Source organism: Ailuropoda melanoleuca, chromosome 19, assembly GCF_002007445.2.
Source record: "Ailuropoda melanoleuca isolate Jingjing chromosome 19, ASM200744v2, whole genome shotgun sequence".
Lineage (NCBI taxonomy): Eukaryota > Metazoa > Chordata > Mammalia > Carnivora > Ursidae > Ailuropoda > Ailuropoda melanoleuca.
This window is the reverse complement of record NC_048236.1, coordinates 11,841,609-11,867,797: the sequence shown is the minus strand read 5'-3', so window position 1 is coordinate 11,867,797 and position 26,189 is coordinate 11,841,609. Positions and strand designations below refer to the sequence as shown.

General features: G+C 36.0%; 1 protein-coding gene across 7 annotated transcripts in view; it reads right to left on the bottom strand.

The window, feature by feature from the left end:
- MLIP (muscular LMNA interacting protein) overlaps positions 1-26,189 on the bottom strand; it is a 260,174-nt gene that overhangs the window by 60,621 nt on the left and 173,364 nt on the right. For 5 of the 7 annotated variants that reach the window (XM_034648137.1, XM_034648132.1, XM_034648136.1 and 2 more), the window contains 5 exons: positions 22,693-22,758; positions 22,526-22,609; positions 22,351-22,410; positions 11,553-11,597; positions 1,324-1,368 (listed from right to left, as the gene is read on the bottom strand). In XM_034648137.1, coding sequence (XP_034504028.1) covers positions 1,324-1,368; positions 11,553-11,597; positions 22,351-22,410; positions 22,526-22,609; positions 22,693-22,758 — 300 coding nt within the window. The remainder of the gene's footprint in view (positions 1-1,323; positions 1,369-11,552; positions 11,598-22,350; positions 22,411-22,525; positions 22,610-22,692; positions 22,759-26,189) is intronic. The other 2 variants (XM_034648134.1, XM_034648135.1) reach the window with 2 other exon arrangements.

The following is a 26,189-nucleotide window of genomic DNA, read 5'->3' as shown; positions in this document are numbered from 1 at the left end:
CATTCTTTCATCTATACTATACTGCCAGCCACTATTCTAAACTAACAAACACTAAATCACACACACACACACACACACACACACACACACACACACAAACACATCCCATATATATACCATATGTATAAACACCAACAAACTCAAGCAGTTTGCTTAAATCAGGCTATTTCAAGAGTCAAACTATGCTTTTTAGGGTTTTTCGGCATTACAAATAAAAATATTTTGGCATGGTAATGACAAGATGACTCGTTGGCTATGGATGCCAAAACAATTGCTTAAAAGGGAAAAAATCAGTACTAAACAGTGATTTTGTCTTCTTAACATCTCAAACTGCTTTACTACAAATTTTTCTAATCATACTGAAGGTGACTATTGTTCAGGAATTTACAATTATAAACAATGAAAATTAAAAGATATAGAGAAAATCCTTAGTAATATGTATGCAACTTATTTCATGGTTTCAATTTGCCAACGACCGTAAGAATAGAAAATACAAAACACTATAAGAAAAAATAATTCTATGTAATCAAATTTTCATCTATAAATAACAGATTCTAGCGTCTACATCTGTGCTAACACAGTAGCCAGTAGCCCTTTGTCAAGCTGATGAAATGTGGTTACTCTGAATCAAGATGTGTTGTAAATGGAAAATACAGCACAGAGTTCAAAGACTCAGCCCCAAAAAGGAATGTAAAATATCTCAAGTTTATACTGATTATATGTTTGAAAGAGTATTTACATATCATTACATAGAATATATCTTTGAAATTAATGTGGCCTGTGTTTGGTTTTGGTTTTGGGGGGGTTTTTTACTTTTTAAGGTGGCTACTAGGAAATTTTAAATCACATATGTGACTTGCATTTATGGTTCACCTTATATTTCTACTACTCATTACTGATCTAGACCATTCACATGCTAACCCTCCTGTCTGAAGGTTGCTCTTTTCTTAAAATCCAGAACCTGCCCTACATTATCAAATGTGACCTGTCCTCAAATGCTTCTTGCATCTATCCCATCAGGAACTGAGCACTCTCCGTCTCTGAATTGCAATAGCATCTTGCTTCTGACCCCATCCATATTATTCTAGTCCCACTACTAAGATTCAAGTTCCTATGAAATAGGGTCTATGAACGGTTTTATATATGTTTGCAAGCTGCAAAACCACCATCACACGGCTTCAGTAAAGCATCAGTAACTTTTGTTAGACAAATAAGCAAATATAGGTAAGTACATCTATTCTCAGTTCACTTTCTCTCCGACAAAGCTGTCTTAAGAGATCAGATTTTCAAAGTAGGCCCATGACTTAATAAGGGGATACGTACCAGCTGACTGTCAGATATTGTAGAGGATGGTGAGGACAGGTTTGCCTGCAAAATTAGAAACATGGTGTTTATTTAGTGAAATTCATAATTTAAAAAAATATCTATATTTTTAAGTTTTTTGAAGTTCTTTTATTATTAAAGAATACATGTCCACTGTAGAATTTTGAAAAGTATAAGATAAAAGGAAGAATATCATTATGCCATCAAAAAATGATTTGAACATACTTGGTACATTGCCTTACGATATTTTTCCTATGTATTTTTATAAACCGCACCTAATAGTGACTATGATGTTTTATGTGTTGCTTTTCCTTAACATCTTAACATAAGCACTATCACAAGACATCAAAAATTCTTCAAGAACACATAACATTTCAGTCTCTGTATCTACTCCACATTTTACCTAAACATAACAACATTGTTGGATATTTAAATTTGTTTATGGCAAACTGACACAAATAACAGATTTTTTCCTTAAAATATCTTTATATATGAAGGAAAGCATAACACAATTTTCAAGATTTTGGAAAGAAAACAAATCAGTTAAGGCGGAGGCTAATATCATTTCTTCTTCCTTGGTTCCTGAAATTCACTCCTTCCATCTGGATTAGTTTCCTTCTTTCTGAAGTAAATGCAGTGGCAGTTCTCTCACACCCTGCTCTCTTGGACTTTGTCTGAAAATGTTTTCATTTTGTTCTCATTCTTTTTTTTTTTTTTTAAAGATTTTTTTAATTTCTTTATTTGACAGAGATAGAGACAGCCAGCGAGAGAGGGGACACAAGCAGGGGGGAGTGGGAAAGGAAGAAGCAGGCTCACAGAGGAAGAGCCTGATGTGGGGCGATCCCATAATGCCGGGATCACGCCCTGAGCCGAAGGCAGACGCTTAACCGCTGTGCCACCCAGGCGCCCCATTTTGTTCTCATTCTTGAATGAGACTTCAACTGGACATACAATTCTAGGTTCATGGTTATTATGTCTCAGCATTTTGAAGACACTGTCCCACTAACTCTGGCTTCTGTCACTGCTGTCAGTCTAAATGTCCTAACTTGGTGGATTGTCTGTCTTCACATTTGGTTAGTGTTTAATACTCTCCTCCATGGGGCACCCAGGTGGCTCAGTCGGTTAAGCGTCTGACTCTTGATTTTGGCTCAGGTCATGATCTCAAGGTCTTGAGACTGAGCCCTGCAACAGGCTTTGCACTCAGAGTGGATTCTCCTTGTCCCTCTTCCTCTGCTCCTCCCCCAATTCAAACACTCTCCTACCTATGAAATAAATAAATAAAATCTTTAAAAAAAAAAACAAAACTCTTCATGACATTCTGTGATTTCACTATGATGTATCCGAGGGTGAATTTCTTCTTATGTATCTTTTTTGAGATTTGGTATGGTCCTTCATTCTGAGTATGCATATCTTTCTTCAATTCTGGAAAATCTTCCATGAATACCTCTTCAAATATTGCCTTTCTCACATTATGTCTCATCTCCTCTTAGGAAGCTGCTATTAAATATATATTTAGTCTTCTCAATCCATCCCCAATTTCCATCAGTTTCTTTTCATATTTTTTATCCCTTTAGGCTGCATTCTGAATGGTTTCCACGTATAAACTTGACAGTTAACTAATTTTTCTTCAATTGTATATCAATACCTTCAACATGACAATTGAATTTTATGTTTTAAGGACTTTATTATAAATTCTAGAAGTTCTACTTGGTTCTTTTTCAAATCTCTCTTATAATATCTATAACTCCTTTTAACTATTTTAACATTTTTAACATATCTATACATTCACTTCAAATTTTCCTTAATTCCTTATTGCTAAAATTCCCATTTCTTGTATCAGCTGACTCTCCCTCATCCCTCTCCTCCATGATGTTCTTTAATCATTTTTATGGTTATTGATTTTTTATTTTGAGCTCATCTTCAGTCAGCATAACCTTGCTTATAATTTCTATATGTGTCTGAGAAGCCTTGGGCTAGGAAAGCATGCCTACAGTACATTTGACATTTGTCATTGTGGGAATCCTAGGGGTTTCACGGGCTTCCATTTTATTTCATCACCTTAATATTCCTCAACTTAAAAAGTGGTAAATACCCACATCTTCAGGTTCCAGAGGTAAGAATCCACTTTCTCATGGGTGGCTCTTTCACCAACTAAAAGTGTAGGGTGAGATGGTACAAGGATTTACCCTTTTTCAATTCCATGCTTCATGGCCAGTGTGGCCTTCTGGGCTCCTGCATGGACACAAAGGATTCACTTACAAGTTTTAGACTTACTAAATAGTGAAAGCTAAAATCTGAGCTCCTGGCTCCTGGCACATAGGTTCTGATGTGCACATGTTCCACCAAAGCTTTAGCTTCTCCTTAACCCTCCCACTTGGAACTCCCATTTCATTCCTGGCAGTCAGAAGTTTCTCCTTCTTCACTTCACATTGGGTTACCTGAACATTTTTAATAGCTGTGCTTTATCAGGCTTTCTGCATTTAAATGGGAAGCTGAGATTCCACATCAACTCCACCTTCAACTTTGATGGGAAGCGATCAAAACACAAACACTTAATTATAAATAGACTTGGCTGGCATATGATAAAATTGTGTTCCTAAAACATTTGTATTCTTTTTGAAATTACATGTGTTCAAGGCTTATTATAGGTGTGTCAATATTCTTTTACTTTCTGAGATACGAATGATAACTGGAAACTGAGATCTTAGTGATTCTTATGGTATTGCCAAGTGTATAGAAGTATGAATCACCAAACATGAGGATGAGGCACCTGCAGTCCTTCTCACACTGTGCCCAGTATTGTTTGTTTTCTGCTCTTTGACTCATGCCTTTCTTCACAAGGACTATCACTGCTTGCTGCCATTCATGGTTGCTCTACGGCAGCAGGGTGTCTTGGCTAAGTGCTCCCCGTGTCTAATTGCTGGGGCCAGGTTACTGGTTAGCATGCACCAAGGTTTATGGCTATTCTGTGCTGCAGAAAATTGCATTCTTTCAGAACGTCCATCACATTCAGTCCACCTAGAGTTTTGTTTTTAAGCTCGTAATGTAATATCAGTAATAATCATGTCCTCTAAAGTCTTCTTTTTTTCCCTTTAGTTAATTTTTCGTTATTGCAACAGAGTGCAATACTCTCTCTGAGTCCCCTAAGTTAAATTAATAGCTTCTATGACATATGCTGAATTAAATGTGAGTATCTTGACTGAAACTTTCATCTCAATAGGGTTACACATTAAAAACAAAGGATCTGTACAATTTAACTACAACACTAACGTTTATTAGTATGTTGTGCTAAATAATAACGAACTATTAGAGGGGAAAAAAGATTAAATGTTCAAGAAAAGTATTAATTAAATGAGGGCAAAAAACCCAAATATCTTTGTACCAGTCTCCATAGTCCCCAAGATTCCTTCGCTGGGAATTATAACATTATAATAAGATACTTTAGACATCCCAATTCCATTTTTATTTTATCTTATACAATGGATTTCATATCACTTTTTTGAGAAACTATTCCCAGATAAAGGACAGAATTAAATGTGAATCTCAGGATGGCGTAAATATTTATAAAGCCACTACACATCTTTTACCAAAGAAAAAGAAGATTGGCTTATGTGTATTATGAATATAACCAGATTCTTTCAACCAACCCAATCACGTCAAGCTCTTTGAGAAGTCTCACTTTGCTTGCCTAATACAGGGTAGCAGGGTTTATTAAATGCTGTAGCTATAAATATGTTATTAATTTTGTAGCAATATTTTCCTAAATGTGAGGAAAGATTGTTTGGTGAATTGAGATTGGAGCAGCAAAAGGTGGGAGAAAGCTACTTTATCTGAACCACTGCTTGTCCGTTAGTGAAGGAAGGCAGAGAAGCACCTTGACATTCCTAAGACCAAACTTGAAATTGGATTTGAATAACACTAAAGATTTTAGTCATTCCTGTCTATCCACATTAATACTAACTGTGAGGAACAACAATACAGAGGAGTGTAAGAATGGCTGTTGTGTGAAACAAAATCCTATACTCTTTTCTAAGGCATTTAACATCATTTTAATCATAAAAGAAAGGAAAGGAACATGTAAGAAAGGAGGACCCATGTTAATCAATATATCATCATTTAAAAAGCTTAGAAACCAACAGAGAAGTCAAAAAAAATGTGAAAGTCAAAATTTCTTACTTCAAAAATAATCTATTAAAAAGCTAGATTATATGGAAAGACAAAGAGGTAAAGAGAAAGGAAAGAAAGGAGAATTTTAAGTCCACTGAAAAATAAATTGCTCTACAGGGCCACCACTGTGCCAAACCAGCTTTGGAGAACATTCCTTTTCCAAAGAATTGATGTTAGAGGCAAAAGAATTACTATGAAGCTCCTTAATCATTGTCTACGTTGTTTTTCCCTGCCATGTGCAGCTTTCCCCCATTCTTGACACATGTCCTTTTGGCTGGCATCATGCTAGCAGACACTCTTGGGGACTGGAACAGAACCCAGCTGTTCCAGTTGCTTTCGCCTTCTGCACTCTACACTTCCACTTTTGGCTTGCTTTTTTCCCTTTCAGCAGTCACATCTCTCCCACCTGAATATGACAGCCAGTTCAATATCATTAAAGATTTTTTTCCCACCTTCTCTCTGTTGACTCATTGTCCTGAGCTTCCTTTTCTCACGGCTCAAAGAATTCTAATTAGCAATAATGTGTTAACTGAATTATGTTATTTCTCCCAGGCAGAAAGACAAAGCTTAAAATATTAACTGAACACCTAATAATCATTGAGTGCTGAGACTGGTGTTGAAGAAACATGAAATGATAAAATGATAAAACACCATGTTTCCCTTAACCTAGCAAGTGTTCTTATTATTTGTACGTAAGTCACTATGAATGCAAAAGAATGAATCCAATAGTAAGAATGTTAGGCATCAAGCCCATAACGATATATTATGAGGCATCATATCTTTCTTGCTTCATGTTGTTTATTCTCACGATCTATAGACATTACCTTGCCTACCTCATTGAAAAACATTTTATAAATTAGTAATATATCCCCAAAAGGCCTAAATACAAAAAGTAGATTTGAAAATATTTTAAAACTTTGAGTCTTTATGCTAAAGAACGATGATTCCATCTTGTCATGAACCAGGAGACAGAATGAGTGGGCATAGTGACCGGTGACAGCCATTGTTTATATGTGCAAATGAGGAGATAAAATATTAGATCGAGGGAAAGTTTGGCTGAAATATGGTGCCTTCACGTTTGGTAAAGTCTAAAATGATGATAAGGGTACAAGGCATGAGGAGTCTCTCATTACATCTTTTCTCTTCCTCTTCATTTAGTGGAACCCAGATAATTACTTTCAGTTCCTTCCTCATCCCCTTTCACATAAGCAGGCCTTAGACATATTTCTGAACAATGAAAAAAAGAAATAAACGAGAATAATCAGAAGAATGGAATTGCTTGTTTAAAGTGTTCACAACTCTTTCCATAACTCATCCAACCTCTGGTCGCAACCTATGGAAAGCAGATCTGGACCAAGATCTGGATTGAAGTCTCCTCTTACCTTCAGATCTAGGACTACATTAGCATGCAGTGCCTCTGAAACACTCCAGCACAGAGATATTGCCAAGCATAGCAACAGGGGAGTGTATAAGCTGCTTAATTTGGAGACAGTGACCTTTACTTGAATATCTGTGTGTATGCATATATATATACACACACACATACATATATACACATATTTACATATATATGTAGGGGAATATTATTAATAAAGTTTGACACATTTTTTAATATATTGTGATATTTTAAAAGCAATATGCATCTATTGTTATGACATTTTTCTGTCCATCAAGCTCATTAAGATGGGATCTTACCTGTTTACTACATAATTTCAATAGGCCTGTCTCTGCTACTTATCTGCCACTTAAAAGTAACTCATGCAATGTAGGGTATCTATAAAGTAAGTTGTTATCTACAGACTGTAATGCCAACTAAGGGTTTTTTGATAAATTAGTAATAGGTCTAATACTTGCCTTATTTTTTGAGGTTGCTCTTTATTAATAAAGCATACGGGGTTTTGAATTACATGAATGAAATAATTTATACTGGTAGTAGTTAATAAGAAATAAATATTTACAAAGACATGTATAACGCAAAGGAATAAATGACATTCCCTTCCAAATATGATAGAGTAAAAACAGAATGAAATAGAAATTCAAATAGAAAATTCATTCCTTTACATAAGGGTAAAGAAATTCTTTAAAAGTAAGTGTCATGAGAAACAATCACTCTTATACATTATCTGGTAAATTATGAGTTAATTTATTATACAGTGATTTAAAATGTTAGAAATATAATAAACATCATTTTAGATATTGCCACCAAATATGAAATTATTCAGTTTAGACTGAAGGTTACTGAGCATGAAGAAATAATTTAGACTCAGAATATAAATACTAATGGATAAAGTACTTAAGGAAAACAAACCATTCACATATCTTCTGTAGTTCTCACACAGCTATTTTTTTTTTAAGATTTTATTTATTTATTCGACAGAGAGAGAGACAGCCAGCGAGGGAGGGAACCCAAACAGGGGGAGTGGGAGAGGAAGAAGCAGGCTCCCAGCACAGGAGCCTGACATGGGGCTCGATCCCAGAACGCCGGGATCACGCCCTGAGCCAAAGGCAGACGCTTAACAACTGCGCCACCCAGGCACCCCTTCTCACACAACTATTAATGGCAAGGGCTTTGACCTGAGGGAGACCTGGGTTGGGTTTTGCCTACTCTGACTTCTAAGACTTGGTTTCCTCCTTTGTCATATGAAGAACTTGAAATAGTAATACCCACCTCAAAAGACTGTTGTAAGGTTAAATGAAATACTTAAACCTCATTTGCAAGGTAAGAACTCAAAACAACAGAGTGGAATATTGATGATAAATTAATATAATCAGTCTTATAAGTGACCTGTGAAGATCACCATTACTCACCACGTTGTTAGCCTCACTTAAATTCTATTACAACTTAAGAAGACCTCAATTAAATTACTTTAAAATCACTTGCAATTCAAATATACCATGAATTGAATAAAACTTTGACTTTAATTAGACTGAATTGATGGTACTTTACCTGCATCTGGCTTATCCTAACAAAACAGACTATGTGAAATATAACAATATGTGCAAAAAAGAATAAGAATAGGTAACTAATTGTTTTTGCATTTTCTTTTCTTTTCTTTTCATGGGGAAAAAGTCAGCATTTTACCAAAGGCCCCAGAAAGAGGAATTAGTCATACAATTTCCCGTTATTTAATAAAACCATTATAATCATCCCAGGAACACTGGAAATCCAATAGATAATACAGTATATTGAAAACTAGCAACTTGGTAAGTCTGCTTACACGTCAACAAGCTCTATGGCCAGCTCTTCCCTAATTTCTATAAGAAAGTGTCTTGTTCATTTACTATTGTAATTGTTTACTGTCTCCCCCATTGTAAGCTGCAGAAATGGAGACCTTATTAGGTTCATCCCTCACCCCAGTGACTCCTCAGTGAGTGGACATGGTAGACACTCAGTAAATATTTGTTGAATCAATGAACAACAGTGGGAAATCAAATAATAGAGCTAGCTAGAAAATTCTAAGTTTTCCACCAGTTGTGATTCATAGATTATATACTGTACTTTCAGAGAGCCCCCAGAGATAGGGATTTTGAACAGCCTGTGCTAATCTGTCAAGGATATCCTTAAATATTACAATACTTTTTTTCCTGGCTCTCATTTAAGTCTCCTCTTTTTTCCTCTGTGGTGCAGGAATTGGTATACTGTGGATCCCTGTTTTCTAATCAAATCTAAGAATTTCTACAGTCAATGACACACCAAGTCCCAGCAGATATACACTGCAAAGATGTCTACTTCCTTCAAAGTTTGAACAGAGGTGGTGAAATACTGAAAAGACTTCTCAGATCTGCTTTTGAGTTTCCATGGGAGAGGAAGAGAGAAAAATATAGTAAAAGATTAATCAATTAATTAATTGAGTGAAAGCTATTCAAGTCACACTTAAGGTAAGGTATCTTGTAGTTCAGACAATATGAATATTAGAATTTCTAGAAGAAAATATTACTCTCATTCTTCTTTTAAAATCAGAACATACTATATTAAAATAGAGTGTTCACATGAGAATAATGCTTATAGCTGAAGTGGACTTCTGCTCTAAAATCTCTTTTTTCTTCTCAAAATAAATGTATCAGACATCACTCAGTAAATATAATAACTGTAGCCAAGTATTTAGAAGTGTGATTTCCCTATGATTTGGCACCAAAGAACTGGGTTTTACATTCCACCATAAAATTATCCTTGATAGTCTTCCAAAAGACATGGACATATTTGAGGTCTCACAAAGAAGAATTCAAATGTCACGTTGTAAGAGAAAGTAAAAAATAAAGCTTCTCACTCAAGAAACCAAATGTAATCAAAGTCAAAATCTTATCTGAATCAGAGTTCATATTTGGTCTAATCTATACTAAATCTATTTGATGATTCAGTGTTAACTTTGAATGACTCAAATGCTCTCACAAAGTTTGGGGCAAACGCTAACCTACTTTAATTAAGTCTGATAACTTGTTGAAGAATAATTTGAAATAAACTCTAACCATTGAGCTTGAAGCAGCCCCTCCAGAATTATTCCAATTGCTACCAAATCAACCACCCCCAGGGAGGGGTGAGAGGAAGTATCAGCCCCTTCCCATCTTCTTGTGAATGAGTCTCCATCGGAGGCACTTTGGTGACAGGTAGGAGTAGATGCAAAAGATGAGAGAGCAAAAACTCACAGCTATTTTTTCCTGGGTCTGGCTCTTGTAGCATGTATTAGTCACAGAAAGTATTGAAACATCTTTAGGGAACTTTCGTTTCTTGTATTCAACTTCAGAATCAAGGAACTCCACTAAATCATGGCACTTCTACTCTTCCCAAGATAAGAAGGAGGAAGAAAAAGAGGGAAGCATAGATGAAAGGGAAAGAAAGGAAAATAAGAGGAAGAAGGGGGAGAACTATTATTTATTCCTGTATGTCAGGACTACATCAAGGGCCTTTCATACATTAACCAATATGAATCATACATTGGGCAATGATTAGTTTCCCAATTTTACAAATGACAAAAACTAAAGCATAGAGAGGTTAAGTGATTTTCCAGAATCACACAGCAAACAGCCACATTATGGTTTAAACTTGGGTACGACCTACTAAATGTCTCTACTCTTTTAAGTATTACTCCAAATGGCTTCCAATAAAAACAAAAGAGTGAAAGCTTCTAGGAAAAAACTTTAAGCAGTGTTCCCACCCTTACCCTCTAAACATCATTTCTTAAATGTGATAAAATTCAGTGATTCCATCCAGTTTATTATTTGCCTCAGGGAGATCCAAATAAAGACAGAAATACATAAATTGGAAAGAAGATATGTCACAAAACATGAAATTAATAAGAATGTATTCTTGATAATGACAATGGTGATGAAAAGAGCATATTAGAAGATATAAAGTATAACCTAAAAGAAATAATGTACTGTTTTGTTTCAAACTAAAACTAAACACTTGCTTAGGAGAAAACCTTGTTTCTATTGAAGATATTTGATCAGAAGCAGAAGTTGGCCACACGATGGATTATGAGGTGAATAGAGTGAAAACGGGGTGGGGCCTTGTGTGTGCTCCTAGGGCATTCAGAGCCAGCTCTGCATAATTAATTGAATCAAGTGTGTGAGTATGTATCTGCACATTTATTAATCTATTTTTGCTCATAAGTGGAAATTGGTTTATTTGACAATAATTTAAATGAAAAAGAAAGCAACAAACTAGTCAAAACCAACTAACCTGGCCATCCTGTTGGAAACTGACAAATCTTAATGTTTCAAGTATATGATTTGACTCCTTTATAATAAGCACAATAAACCTTTACAAAAATGAAAGTGTCATCTAAGCTTTGATAATTAGAAAGACAGAAAGCAGGTGTTGGACTTCCATTTTATTTAGCCAAGCTAATCAAACTAGACCTCACTTAAGAAGGAATTTATTCAATAAACTTACCTGACATAACCTGATTTTCCACATCTGGGTGAATCGTACCATCCTACCCCTTTCCACTTATGAAAAATATCAACTAATTCAATTTTAATGACTGCATAATTGCGTTCCCTCCAAAGCAGACACATGCACCCATTAAAAAAGCAGTATGTATCATGATGAAGGGACTTACATATTTAGTTTCCCGACCAGCTGCTCTCGGAAGAGTTGTAGGCATCTGTATGAAAAGAAAAATAATTATACTACTGAAATAACCATAGAAATACTGAAAGATTTGACTTCTGGGATAAGTGTTCACCTTTTTTTGCTATTAAGACTTTCTAACCATTCTTCTTCTCTTTTCTATACAAACCCCTGTTACTTTGAAAATTATTTCATTAAATTATATCATTTCATGATTCTTTTCATTGTCATTATCTATCAGCTTTCTGGTATATTTTCCCATATTTACTAATGACATCCATTCGTGGATCTTAATGGCCCCTTATGTGATTTTGCCATTTTCAAAATTCACCTGGAAGTCTCTGTCCTCTCACTTCTTTAAGCCACTCAACTCCAAAGGTATTCTCGTCCATGCCATTTCACTCATCCTCTCTCGGGATCATTCCTAGACTTTGCCTTCACAAATAAAATGGGAGAACTATGAAATTCCAATTTTGAGCATCCTACTCTAGGAACTCTATCTCCCATTCACTTCTCAAATGTCCCCAATACAACATTCCTTTAGCCTCATTGAGACTTCAATATCAATGAGTTTTACCAGTTCCATTGTAGTGTTATTACCTCTTAGTTTACATGTATTTCATATTCTCAATTGTTTTAACATCTTAATTTCTCTTGCCTCCCCCTCTCCTTATGACAAACGTACCTTAAAAAGAAAGAGAGAGAGAGGAAAGAAAACAACAACCCTGAATGGACCTTATCATCTTTTTTCTCTAAACTTGAAAAGCAAAACATTGTGGGGAAACTCTCTCAACCAACCTATTTGATTTCATTATAAATTAATGGTCATCAACTTCAAATGAGCATTCAGTACTACCCTGTAAGCCCCTAATTTTCCTCTTGTAGGCCCACTTTTTGAAATGAGATGGGCTATTTGATTCATTCATCTCCTCAGCAAATACTTATTATATATCTACTGTGTGCCAGAAACTTTTCTACATCCTTCAGTTTATCACTAAACAAAACAGACAAAGATGGCCTGTCCTTGGGGAGCTTACATTCTAGCAGAAGAGAAGATAAACAATAAAATAATAAATAAGTAAATTACACTGGGCGTTGGAAGTAAATCATACATATATTATACCATGTAATATGCAACAAAAAAGAAGAGGAGAAACAATTTGAAGCCTAGGGTAATATATTATTTCAGAGAAAATCTTTGCTTCTGCCAAACACTTTATTTCTTTTAGACATCCCAGATGTTAAGAAGGTCAAGAGTGCTGAGGACTTACAGCTTCAAATAGGATGGTCAATCTAGAGAAGGTGACATTAGGCTAAGATTTGAAGGAAGTGAGGGAGCTGGACATGTACGTATTGAAACAAAGAGCATTTCAACACGATGGAACAAATGTAAAGTTCTCAAAGTGGATTTCCACCTCTGAGAATGGTGGCTCAAGGACTTAAAGCAACCTTTCCAAAATAGACAAAAAGTTGGGTAAAATATTTAAAACAATATTGACATATTATTTATTAAAAACATCAATGAGCTAATAAGCAAAAAAAGAATGTGGGAGCAAGACCAGGAGAAGATGGGACTCCAAAGAGATGAGTCAAGGATCTGAGACTGACTTTTATCCTAAAGCTGTTTGTAAACAATGTTGAGTTGCTTGAGAAGCTGATCCAAACTCTTGACTGTCTCAGAGGTATAGGGAAATAAAAGTCAGAATCCACGACCCACCAAGAATAGACTGAGCCTCAGGACGAAGACTGATCTAGAAGACCTCAGATAGTCTTCAGGCTTGCCTCAAATCATAGAAAACAATTGTTTAGAAAAACATCATCCCAAAACATCAAATTAAATTAAGTAATCCTTCCTTGCTGATGCTCTTGGTGCCTGACAGAAGCAAAGAAAAGGCTCTCTGTAGTAAGATAATATCATCTGAGCCCTCAAATAATTTCTGTAAATAAACTTTCAAGTAGAATATCCAACACACAGTCAGATTCAGACACACAGAGAGGTACGACCACGTGAGTGAAAATGACCAGAAATAACGAACAACCAAAAAACACGCACAGGGAATCCAGAGATTTGTTTTCTTAGAACCAGACTGAAAACAATCATACTTACCCATGCTTTTTCTGAGATAAAAGTTAAGCTTGCAAAATTTTATAAGGAACTAGAAACTATAAAAAGTGATATAACTTATTTGAAAACAGGACAAAATGTGTTAAGGCAAGACCATGTCTGGCACTTTCGTGGCACAGCAAGGAAGCAGGCAGAGCTGGCCTGCTGCGAGCAGAGCGTGAAAGCAGGGGAGCAGTGATGGAAGGGCTGGGGGAGCAGTGATGGAAGGGCTGGGAGACCAGATCATAGAGGCCCCTCCAGAAGCTTGTAAGGACTCCAGTTTATATCTAAAGGAAATGTGTAGGCACTGCTGGTTTTCAGCCGAAGGGGGTCATAATCTGACTTATGCTTGAAAAGGATCTCTCTCTTTGATGTGTTAAAAATGAATCATAGTGAAGCAAGGGTAGAGGGGAAAAAACTATTACACTATCCAGTAGAACAGAAAACATCAAACAATCATATTCTACATATATATTTAAATCTACAGCAATAGGGTTTCTAATAGAGATATGGACTATGAGAGAAGGAGAAGAATAAAACTTGACACCAAAGTTTCCGGCCTTGTGCAAAGGAAAGATTGGATCCTGTAGATGGAGATGGGAAGGCAGAATACGAAATAGTTTTTGTGGGAAGAAATCTAGACTTTAATTTTTCATATATTTATTAGAAATCTAAATGGAAACAGAGAATAGATATTTGGGAGAATGGAATTTGGGGATAATCCTGGACTAGAGATATAAATTTGAGAGTTGTCAGCAAAGACTTGCTTTTCAAAACACCAAAGGAATGAATATAGAAAGGAATGAGAAGCCCAAGGATTGAGTCCAGCAGCACTCCAGTATCCATAGTTCGGGAAGAAGAGGATGAGTCAGTAAAGGAACCAAAGAGGGGCGCCTGGGTGGCACAGCGGTTAAGCGTCTGCCTTCGGCTCAGGGCGTGATCCCGGGGTTATGGGATCGAGCCCCCACATCAGGCTCCTCTGCTGTGAGCCTGCTTCTTCCTCTCCCACTCCCCCTGCTTGTGTTCCCTCTCTCGCTGGCTGTCTCTATCTCTGTCGAATGAATGAATAAAANTTTAAAAAAAAAAAAAAAAAAAAAAAAAAAAAAAAGGAACCAAAGAAATAATAATGTCAAGCGATGTAGGACAAAAGCTGAGAGAGTACAGTGTCCTGGAAGGCCCTAGGGGGATGTCTGCCAAATAGGAGGGAGTGTTAACTACCTCCAATTCTGCAGATACCTCAGCTCTGACCAGGGCTGAGTTTATAGCGATGGGAATGTGGGAAAAGTGGTCTGGGCAGCACTGTGGGGGCAAAAACCTGAATGGTAGGGATTTATGAGGGAATGAGGGAAGAAGTGAAAGCAGAACACATAATGGTTCTCAACTTTTTCTTTTCCAGTATCTTCCCCCATCATCTGGTTGCTTTTTAATCTGAGTTAATAATCTTAAACCTTTCTTCACTGAAAGGTGTTAGTGACTGAATAACTAAAAATATGAGTTATAAAATTCTTCATTTGCCCTCCATCCACCTACAAACATGCTTGCACCCGTACCTGACATTTCCTCTGTTTTCTGTCCTGTTACAATGGCAGACATAAGAGACAGCTTTTAATCAAAGGACACTTATTTGAATTAGGCTGTAGGTTCTATGTTCCTTCTGAGGGATTTTTATCCTTCAGGATCTCCCTTTGATTTGTATAATTAGTACCTCCCCTCTAGTGAGTCAACTCCATGCCAACCTGCTCTTGTCATTTTCAGCTTTAAAAAGCAAATCAAAAACTCTTCCTTGACCCTACTCCATACTCCAGACCCAATTTCCTTCTCCCTTTCACAGCTCAACATTTCCAAGTAGTTGTTTCTGTCCATTTATGTTTGTTTTACATACTCTCTCTCTGCTTTCTCACCACATACCACTTTTCAACATCAGAGATAAGGACACCAGAGGGGTAATGTGAGGGAGCAAAATCTGAGGGTGGTGAAAAGAAGTATCTCTGAGGATAATATCAAGATGGTCCTTCAGCCTGGCTGGGGGAAAGGGGGACAGTTAACCATAGGTTTGGACAACTGGACAGTTTTTGATGCCTTCCTTGAGGATGACAATGGAAACAGTTATTTGAAGAGGAGTGTGGAGAGCCATAAGCAAAGATGTAGGGACGCAAAGATGAAGGACATTGTCACCAGGGTGGGAAGAGAGTGCCAAGGGGGGAATAGTTGACATTACAGATTTCTACAGCCTGACCTGCAGGTTCTTCTGCTCTTCATAAAACAAAAACAAAAGGCAAAACTCAGCAGAATTGGCAAATCCTAGGCTCTAGGCTTTAGTGTCTTCCACCTCAGGCATCAGGCACACATACAGCCAAGCTAGCCATTATGCACCAAGAAATTTGAGGTTCCATGGAAAAATAATAAGACATCTGAAAAATGTAAATACTGTACGAGAAAACAATGGTGCAGTCATTCCTCTCCTAGGTTTTTACACAAGAGAAACATGTCCATACAAAATCTTATTTATAAACGTTCTTAGTAGCTCCATTAGTAATAGCACCTAAGTAGAAATAACCCAATTGTCCATCAACTGGTGAATAGCTAACAGATGGTATAACCACATGATGGAATACTACTCAGCAATGAAAACAAATGAACTACTTAGACATGCAAAAACACGGATGAATCTCACCTGCCTTCTACTATGTATAAACAGTCAGACTCAAAAGACTACATACTGTACGATTCTATTTGTATGACATTCTTGAAAAGGTAAAAGTATAGAAACAGAAAAATCAGTATCTGTCCAGCACTTGGGTTGGAGGGAGGGATATACTTATAAAGGAGCATAAGGGAACTTTTTCATTTGGTGGAAGTGTTTTGTACTTCAGACGTGGTAGTGGTTATACAACTGTATTAAGCTTTGTGAAAGCCCATAGAACTGTAAACTGAAAGGGTAGATTTAACAGTGGGTGAACTATACCTCAATAAACATGACTTTAAAAAGGAGAACTACATCTGACATAATAAGTAACATAGAAATTGAAGGACAGAATAGATACTGAACAAATTCTTGAATTGAAATATTTAATCAAGGAATCCCCTTGATGGAATTAGGAGCAATAAATAGAAAAAAATACATATAAAGATTAAGGCTTATGGAAAACAGAAGCAAAAGTGACAAAATCACTTTATAAGAGTCCCAGGAGGAAGAAACATTCAAAAACTAATGACTAAAAATTATCCTGAAGGTCAGGGGCAGAAAAGATTGAAGACTTCAAAGGAGAGGTCACAGAGAATACCAATGCAGACATGTAAGAGAAAAAAAATGCATATTTACATTATAAGATAAATCAGTAACATTATAAAGATAAAATTCTACAAATCAAGAAACAGACTCTTTTTTAAAATTTTTTATTATTATGTTTAGTTAGCCAACATATAGTAAGCACATCATTAGTTTTTGACGTAGTGTTCAAGGATTCATTAGTTACATATAACACCCAGCGCTCGTCACAACACGGTATTAAGGAAGAAACAGTCTCTTAATTCTAGAGAACACACTGCTGGTTACCAGAGAGGAGGTGGGTGTGGGGATAGGTTAAATAGGTGATGGGGATTAAGGCGTGCACTTGTGATGAGCACCAGGTGTTGAACTATATTGTACACCTAAAACTAATATAACACTAATATATGTTAACTATACTGGAATTAAAATAAACAACTTAATAAAGATGTAAGAACTGGACAGCCAAAAAAACCCCAAGAAAACAAACTCAGAAAGATTACAGAGCCACTCTGTGAATGATCACTCTGTGGCAGAAGAGTAAATATCATGCTGGCAAAATACTTCACAAATATGTTGTTGAAGAAAAAGATCCTTAGGGGGGAAAAGTGTTGAAGAGATAGGACCTATAATTTTCTGTTCAACAAACCTATAATTTAAGTGAAAGGGCAAAATAAAGGTATTCTCAAAAACATAGGCCACAGAATCAACACAAAAACAACTTGTTGTATATCATTTTCAGCAAGATTCCACCAAGAAAAAATAAATAAATCCAGGAGAAAGCTATCAATGTGTGAGAAATCAGGATCTAAGTAAAGAAGATATTAAGAAAAATATAACAAAGATATTGCAAAGTTTAAAACTGATAGGAAAATAAACATAATTATTATCTTTAACAGTTCCTGCATCACTAATAAAAGTAACAAAAATGTAAAGTAAAATATACAAAAATTTTTAAATTTTCAAATCAGTAACTGTCAAAATACTGGAAGGAAAGCAGGAAAAAAGAAAAAAAAAAAGACCCAGATAAACAGATTCTCTGGATTGAATATAAAAGTGATATCTGGAAATATACTGTCTTGAAAACAATAAGACCAGAGGACACAAAAAAAAAAAAAATCTAAAAAAAACAACAACTAAGTAATAGAAAATAGTAACAAAGTAGTAAGGTAAGAAAGTATTAGAAAATAGTAACAAAAGATATATCTAAGAAAACATGAATTTAAAATTACATATATATTACCTACATGGGGTCATGTTTTCATACTAGATTAAGAAGAACAATCTCAGGCTCAAAGGGATTTTATATAAAGTTCTCCCTATTCCTTGAGACATAACAAAATTGAAATTAGGTCACTTAAGAAGCCTGCAGTGGCTTCTAAGTGTTCATGTGAAAAAAAGAGTTGCACATCTCTCACTTTAAAAGTTTGAAATAATTAAGCTTTGTGAGAAAGAGCTAGGCCTCTCAGCCAAACAGCCAAGTTGTGAATGCACAGAAGTTGTTGCAGGAAATTAAAAGTGCTACTCCAGTGAAAGTGATATGAGTGATAAGAAAGAGAAACAGCCTTATTGCTGATATGGAGAGAGATTTTGTGATCTGGAAAAATATCAAAATAACCACTAACATTCCCTTAAGCCAAAGCCTAATCCAGAGCAAAACCCTAACTCTCTTCAATTCTCTGAAGACTTAGAGAGGTGAGGAAGCTGCAGGAGAAAAGTTTAAAGCCAGCAGAGGTGGGTTCATGAGGTTTAAGGAAAGAAGCTGTCTCCACACAACTAAAGTGCAGGGTGAAGCAGCAGGTGCTGATGCAGAAACAGCAGCAGGTTACCCAGAAGGTCTAGCTAGAGAATTCACAAAGGTGGCTGCACTAAACAGCAGATTTTCAATGTAGATGAAGCAGCCTTCTATTGGAAGAAGGTGCCATCTAGGATTTTCATAGCTAGAGAGGAGAAGTCAGTGCCTGGCTTCAAAGCTTCCAAGGAGAGGCTGACTCTCTTGTAAGGGGCTAATTCAGGTGGTGATTTTAAGTTGAAGCCAGTGCTCATTGATGATTCTGAAAATCCTAGGAATAATCCTTGAGAATTATGCTAAATATACTTTTCCTGTGCTATGTAAATGGAACAAAGCCTAGATGACAGCACATCTGTTTATAACATGGTTTACTGCATATCTTATGCCCACTGCTGAGACCTACTGCTCAGAAAAAAAGATTCCTTTCAAAATATCACTTTTACTGACAAAACAATGGGTCACCCATGAGCTCTGATGGAAACGTACAGCAAGAGGAATGTTGTGGTCATGACTGCAATTACAACATCCATTCTGCAGCTCATGGATCAATGAGGAATATTGACTTCCAAGTCTTACTATGTCATGTGCAACAACATGGAAAGACCTTGAGGATATAATGCTAAGTGAAATAAGTCAGACAGACAAATACCATATGATTTCACTTATATGTGGAATCTAAAAGACAAAACAAATGAGCAAATAAATAAACAAAAGCAGAAAAAAACTCATAAATACAGAGAACAAACTGATGGTGGCTAGAGGGGAGGGAGTAAGGGGATGGTCACATGCATGAAGGAAAGTGGGAGGTACAGGCTTCCAGTTAAGGAATGAATAACTCACAGGAATAAAAGGTACAGCATAGGGAATATAGTTAATGGTATCATAACAGCATTGTATGATGACAGACGGTAGCTACACTTGCGGTTACTTGGATAATATATAGAATTGTCATATCACAATGTTGTACACCTGAAACTAATATAATATTATGTATCAACTGTACTTCAATTTTTTTCATTTTATTTATGTATTTATTTGAGAGAGAGCAAGCATGAGCTGGGGAGGGTGCAGAGGGAGAGAGAGAATCCCTATAGTTAAATTTTTTTAAAAAAAGAAAAAAGAAAACTTTCTGGAAAGGATTCACCATTCTTGATGCCATTAAGAACCTCTATGACTCATGGGAAGAGGTCAGAATATCAACATTAACGGGTGTTTGGAAGAAGCTGATTCCAGCCTGCATGGAGGACTTTGAGGTGTTCAAGACTTCGTGGAGGAAGTAAGTGCAGATGGGGAAACAGCAAGAGAACTAGAACTAGAAGTGGAGCCTGAAGATGTGCTTGAGTTGCTGCAGCTCATGGTCAAACATGAATGGACGAGGAGCTGCTTCTTGTGGACGAGCACAGAAAGTGGTTGCTTGAGATGGAATGTACTCCTGGTGAAGATGCTGTGAAGATCGTTTAAATGATAACAAAGGATTTAGAATATGACATAAACTTAGTTGATAAAGCTGTGTGGCAGGATTTGAGAGGACTGACTGTAATTTTGAAAGAAGTTCTACTGTGGGTAAAATGCTATCAAACAGTATTGCATGCTATGGAGAAATTATTTCTGAAAGGAAGAGTCACTCAATGCAGCCAACTTCATTGTCGTCCTATTTTAAGAAATTGCCACAGCCACCCCGGACTTCAGCAACCAACACCCTGATCAGTCAGCAACCAGGAATAGGGAGGCAAGACCCTCCCCAAGCAAAAAGGTTATGACTCGCTGAAAATTCAGAGCACGGTTAGCCTTTTTTAGCAATAAAGCATTTTTAATTAAGATATGTCCATTGTTTTCTAGACATAATATTATTGTACGCTTAATAGACAATGAGTGTGAGTATAAATTTTATAAGTATTGGGAAATGAAAAAAAATGCATCTGATTCCCTTTATTGCAATATTCACTTTATTGCTGTGGTCTGGAACTGAACATGCAATATCTCCAAGGTATGCTGTAAGTATCTAAGTCGCTATCCCTAGCCTACCTTCTCATTTCACACGCTCCACCCCGACTCACTCTACAGCAGCCATGCTGGGCTTCACCTTCACCTTCACCTTCACACACATTAAGTTCCTTCCTGCCTCAGGAAATGTGCACATGCTTACTCCTCTGCCTGAGAGCTAATCTCCCCCATCTCTCTACAATTCGGACTCTTTCCATCTTTGCTCTCTGCTTGAATTCTACTTTCTGATCACTACACCCAAAGTATTCCCCTTATGTTACTTTGCCTTGCTCGCCATTATCTCCTTAATGCCTCACACCACCAGGCACATAGTAGGCCCTTCATAAATATTTGTTGAATGAAACAGTTGTCTTAAATTTAGTGACCTAGAATAATGTATTTTAATATTATAAGCATTAAATTTTGTTAAATAAATTGATAATATATATTATTATTCACATTTACTACTCAAGTCCTATTCCTATTATAAAATATAAAGTATTTTTTATACATTCAACAAATGGAATAAAAATATATTTTAAAATTTATATAGCCTCAAGGAAATCAATGTTTCACATTTTTAGATTAAGAGAAAGAATATACAATGAAATAGATAAATATAAATACTACAATTATCTATTTATAGGTCCTCTCTGCTAAAATACAATTTCTTAATATTGATGATTATTGGTTACTGAGTTCCTATGTCATTATTAATGGATAATTGTAGTTTTGATAATCCAATCAAAAATTAGGATACTCTTCTAGTTATAAGCAATTCTGTACATTTAAAACCTGCTTTGTACCCAAAACGTACAACTTCTAAAGGGAACCTGAAAAAAATATTTATACTCACTCCTAAAGTGAAAACACAGCTGACCAAAAATCCCTAACGATTATAAAGAAAAAGCCACAACCATTTTGAAAATTTGATGAGTAGATCTGTATTAAGCATTCAAAAAAATAATTTGGAGAAATGTAATATTTTATTCCAACAAATGAAAATGACTACATTATAAGAAGGAAATAATTAAATACTCAATTACAAAAATTAGCCACTTGGTAGTATTCTAACAATCTAAAATACCCAGGTTTCTGTCTCTCTGAGTCAAAGAACAATGAAATAAGCTTAGTCGACCAAAAGGAAAAAGTTCCAAAAATAATACCTGTGTGAAAGCTCTTAGCCTAATGTAACTTCAGTCACTTCCTTACCTACTTCTGCAATTCTAAGTGACCGTGAATTACGTAAGTACTGAAGCTATGGTATGAGATAAGGGTAAGCCACAAATTTTATACCTGGTTCTTAAAATGCTTCTTTAAATGCCAACATATAAGGACACAGACTAATACTTTGGCTTTCAAACTGTTTTGAACTTAACCCATAGTTAGAAATAAATTTTACTTTGTATCCCTGTACACACATACTTACATGTAAACAAACTGAAACATATGTCAACAATACTACTCACTACTTGCAATAGAGTCTGATAATTTATATTCCTACCATTCTGTTTTTAAGATGCTGGTTGCTATCCAACTAAATTGACTTCCCAATTCAATATGGGGCCTTAACTGGCGGTTTAAAACCACGGATCTAGTCATTCTTATGGTTCAGCAAATTATATTAAATATATACATACTTTCATTGTGTCAGAACCCAACAATGTCTGTGAGGAACTTGAAGGAGAATCAGAAGAATGCTGGAAAAGAAAAGAAAAAAGAAGGACAAACCTAAGATGCATCATACTCAAACAGAGGAAAATGAAGAGAAGCGAAGCAAATGTTTGAATTGCACATTCTAGTCTAAGGCATTACCATAGACAAGGAATCCTGTAAGACCTTATCAATGGTAGCACAGAGCTCTTCAGTTTGCTGCCTGAGCTGTGCAGGGGAACAAAACTGGAAGAATTGAAACCAGGTACTGAGTTAACGATGAGTTTCGGGATTTTGTTTCAAAAGCTTGGGTAATCTGAAGTCATTACCTCCAGAGGTGGGTCTAAAGTGTTGTCCTTGAAGATACTTTCAGTCTTGGCTGGTTCATCGAGTGCCTAGTGATAAATGAAATAGTTCTCATGTGAGGCTTTTAGTTAAATATACATGGAGTAGAAAAGTCTCTTCAAAGAAAGGCTTGTATATCTCAATATTTCAAAAAGGAAAAAAAAAAAAAGACTTCGAATCATTTGATGATGAGCTATTATTTGGCATGGAGGCGTTGCTCACATCCGTCTAGTTTCTTCAACGTAATGAGTATCTCCAGTATAAGGTGTTGAAATAAAGAAAGGAAGCTGAGCTTTGTAACATACACACTGGAACTTGGACACGTTATATATCCAGATGAGTCTCGTCCTCTTCAAAGAAGTCACTTTGGGAAGCTACGCAGGGAAATAATGATGTAGCCATTTCTTAAAATACTACAAAAACTATTTTTGAGAAAATGCTCTGGGCCAGTTTAACAAGAAACATGCGCACTCAGGAAAGAAACTTGCCTCATTTTTAATCATTTATATGCAAAAAGTTTTGGTTACTTTATTCATCAGACTTGGCCTCAAATGACATCCAACTCTTTTGAAACATACTTTTTACTTATTGTGAGATAGTTCAGGTATCTACTTCAGATACAGAGTTCAGGTATGGAGAGAGGAAGATGGTACACTGTAGAGGGTACGTCGTACTCTGTTAAGAAGAATTAAAGTATTACAAAATAACGGAAACCAGTGTGTATTCCTCCCTGCTTGCTTTTTCATCTTCCATATGCACCTGAGAAGTCATCACTCATTGATTTTGTTTATCAGCATGTGTATGTCTTTAATTTTTAAAACATATCAATATATTTATACATCATTAGACAATATATAAGGTTATGTTGTACGATTCTTCTAATTTCATGTAAGTACAACATATGCTCCTGGAAATTTTTGGGTTGGTTTGTTTGTTTTAAACCACTTTAATGAGGTATGGTTGACATACAAACAGCTGTACCTATTTAATGTATGCAACTGATGTATTTGGAAACAAGTATATATCCATGAAACCATGTTGACGTTCTATGGCCATAAACATGTCCATCGCCTCTGAAAGTTTCCTCTTGCCCTTATTATTGTTTTCCATTTAGCTCTTTATTTAGTTGTTTTACCTCCACATTATATCCAATTGTATGCAAATTCCTCAACAAAATGGATACTTCTTCTAGTGCTGAATACTTAGGGTGCTCCCATACTTTTCCTATTAGAAACTGTAACAACTATCACCTATGTACACATTTCTTTACAACATATTTGTAGTTTAAGACTGAAGATATTGAATTTGCCTAATAATATTTGAGGCTGGGCATCTTTTCGGTGTTTACTGGTTATTCATGTTTCCTTTTAAATACTTACTCATGGATCTATTGGGTAGTCTGCTTTTTATTCATTTGTCGGAAAATCTTATATAATCTGGATGCAGAGTATTTGTCAATTAGATGTGGTGCAAACGTCTTCTCCCAGTCTTGCCTTCCCTTTTCATGATTTCCATGATGTGTTATGATAACACAAGTTTGCATTGCAATATAGTCAAAGTTTTCATCATTTTCCTTTGTGATTGGTGTTTCCTTTAAGACACTCTTTCTTAACTAGTAAGTCACTCCCTTGAGTGGGAGTCTTAAAAGCTGGCATGCTACATATGTGGTCTAAATCCTTCATGCTTCACGGAGAAGCTGGGAGTTGGGGAGTCTCTCCCAACTGCATGGAGCTGTGCCAGTATTAGAGTTTATAAGGACAGTGTGTCTCAGCAATTTTTTTTTTTTTTTTACCTGTGTTGATATTCTCATTCACCCAGTGTGTAGGAGTCACTCACATAGTTTCTGGATTTCTCTCACAGGGAATTACTCCACATATAGCTGTACATTTGGGGTGTCTGTGGGAGGAGGGAAGTTCAGAAGCCTCCTATGTCACCATCTTGGTCCCATTCCTTTATCATCTCTTGTATTTCTTTGCTTCTACCTACTATTTTTAATAATGAATTTCTCCAGAGAATGATTAGTTTCTCATCTCTTAATTGGACTACATTTTGGCTTTGATCTTCTTTGGCATATTCATATTCCATTTCAGTAATATCTGTTCATATCTTTACTAATTCCTTCCTTCTACATTTTTTGGATTTATCCTGACCTTCCTGAATATATTCCTTTTGTTGCATTTCACAGGTTATGATATGTAGTATGATCACTGCCATTCAATTTTCAATACATCTTTAAACATTTCTCTTTTTTTAAAAGATTTTATTTATTTATTCGACAGAGATAGAGACAGCCAGCAAGAGAGGGAACACAAGCAGGGGGAATGGGAGAGGAAGAAGCAGGCTCATAGCGGAGGAGCCTGATGTGGGGCTCGATCCCATAACGCCGGGATCACGCCCTGAGCTGAAGGCAGACGCTTAACCGCTGTGCCACCCAGGTGCCCCTAAACATTTCTGTTAAGATTTCTTAGACTCATGGGTTACCTAAAAGTGGTTTTCCCTTTTAATTTTTAAAAATATGAGGATTTTTCCCAATTTTAAAATTACCTACTAATTTAGTTATATTATGGCCAGAGAATTTCTTCTTTATAATGTGACTTTTATGAAGTTTGAGATTTATGACATAAGACATGGTTTTGTAAATATTCCATTTATGCTTAAGAAAATATGTATCTTCTAACGGTTGTCTGCAGCCTTCATGTGTGCCAGTGTGTATGTATCTGATTGAAATTATTCATTATTTTGTTCCAATTTATCTCTAGCTTTACTGGGTTTCCTGCATACTAATTCTATCAATAATTGAAAGTGCTATCATCAAATCTCAGGGAATTATAGTGGGTGTGTTAATTTTTCCCTGTTGATACCAGCAATTTTTGCTCAACATAGGTTGAAGCCATTTTATTAGCTACGTTCATAATTAGAAGTATTCCTCCCTCATGAATTAAATATTTAGCATTATGAAGTGACCCTCTGCCTCACCAGTAATGCCTTACGTCTTAATACCTATTTTGCCTGATATAAGCTAATGCTTTGATTAGCATTTTACTAGTACATCATTTTTTGCCTCTTTTTTTTTCAAGTTCCTGCATTCAAACATTAAAAATCAGTGGTTTATAAATAGCAGATGTCCAGAATTCACTTTTGGATCCAGTTTAATCTCCATTGTCTTTTAATTGGAGAGGTTAACTTTTTTTATTACAATCACTTATATATTTAAATGTTTCCAAAAAATTTATTTTATTTTTGTTTCACTCTTCCTATTTTATTTTTATTCAATTTTTGAATGTTTTAATTGATTAAATTTGTTTTTGTTTTTGTTTTTAAAGATTTTATTTTTATTTATTCGACAGAGATAGAGACAGCCAGCGAGAGAGGGAACACAAGCAGGGGGAGTGGGAGAGGAAGAAGCAGGCTCATAGCAGGGGAGCCTGATGTGGGGCTCGATCCCATAACGCCGGGATCACGCCCTGAGCCGAAGGCAGAC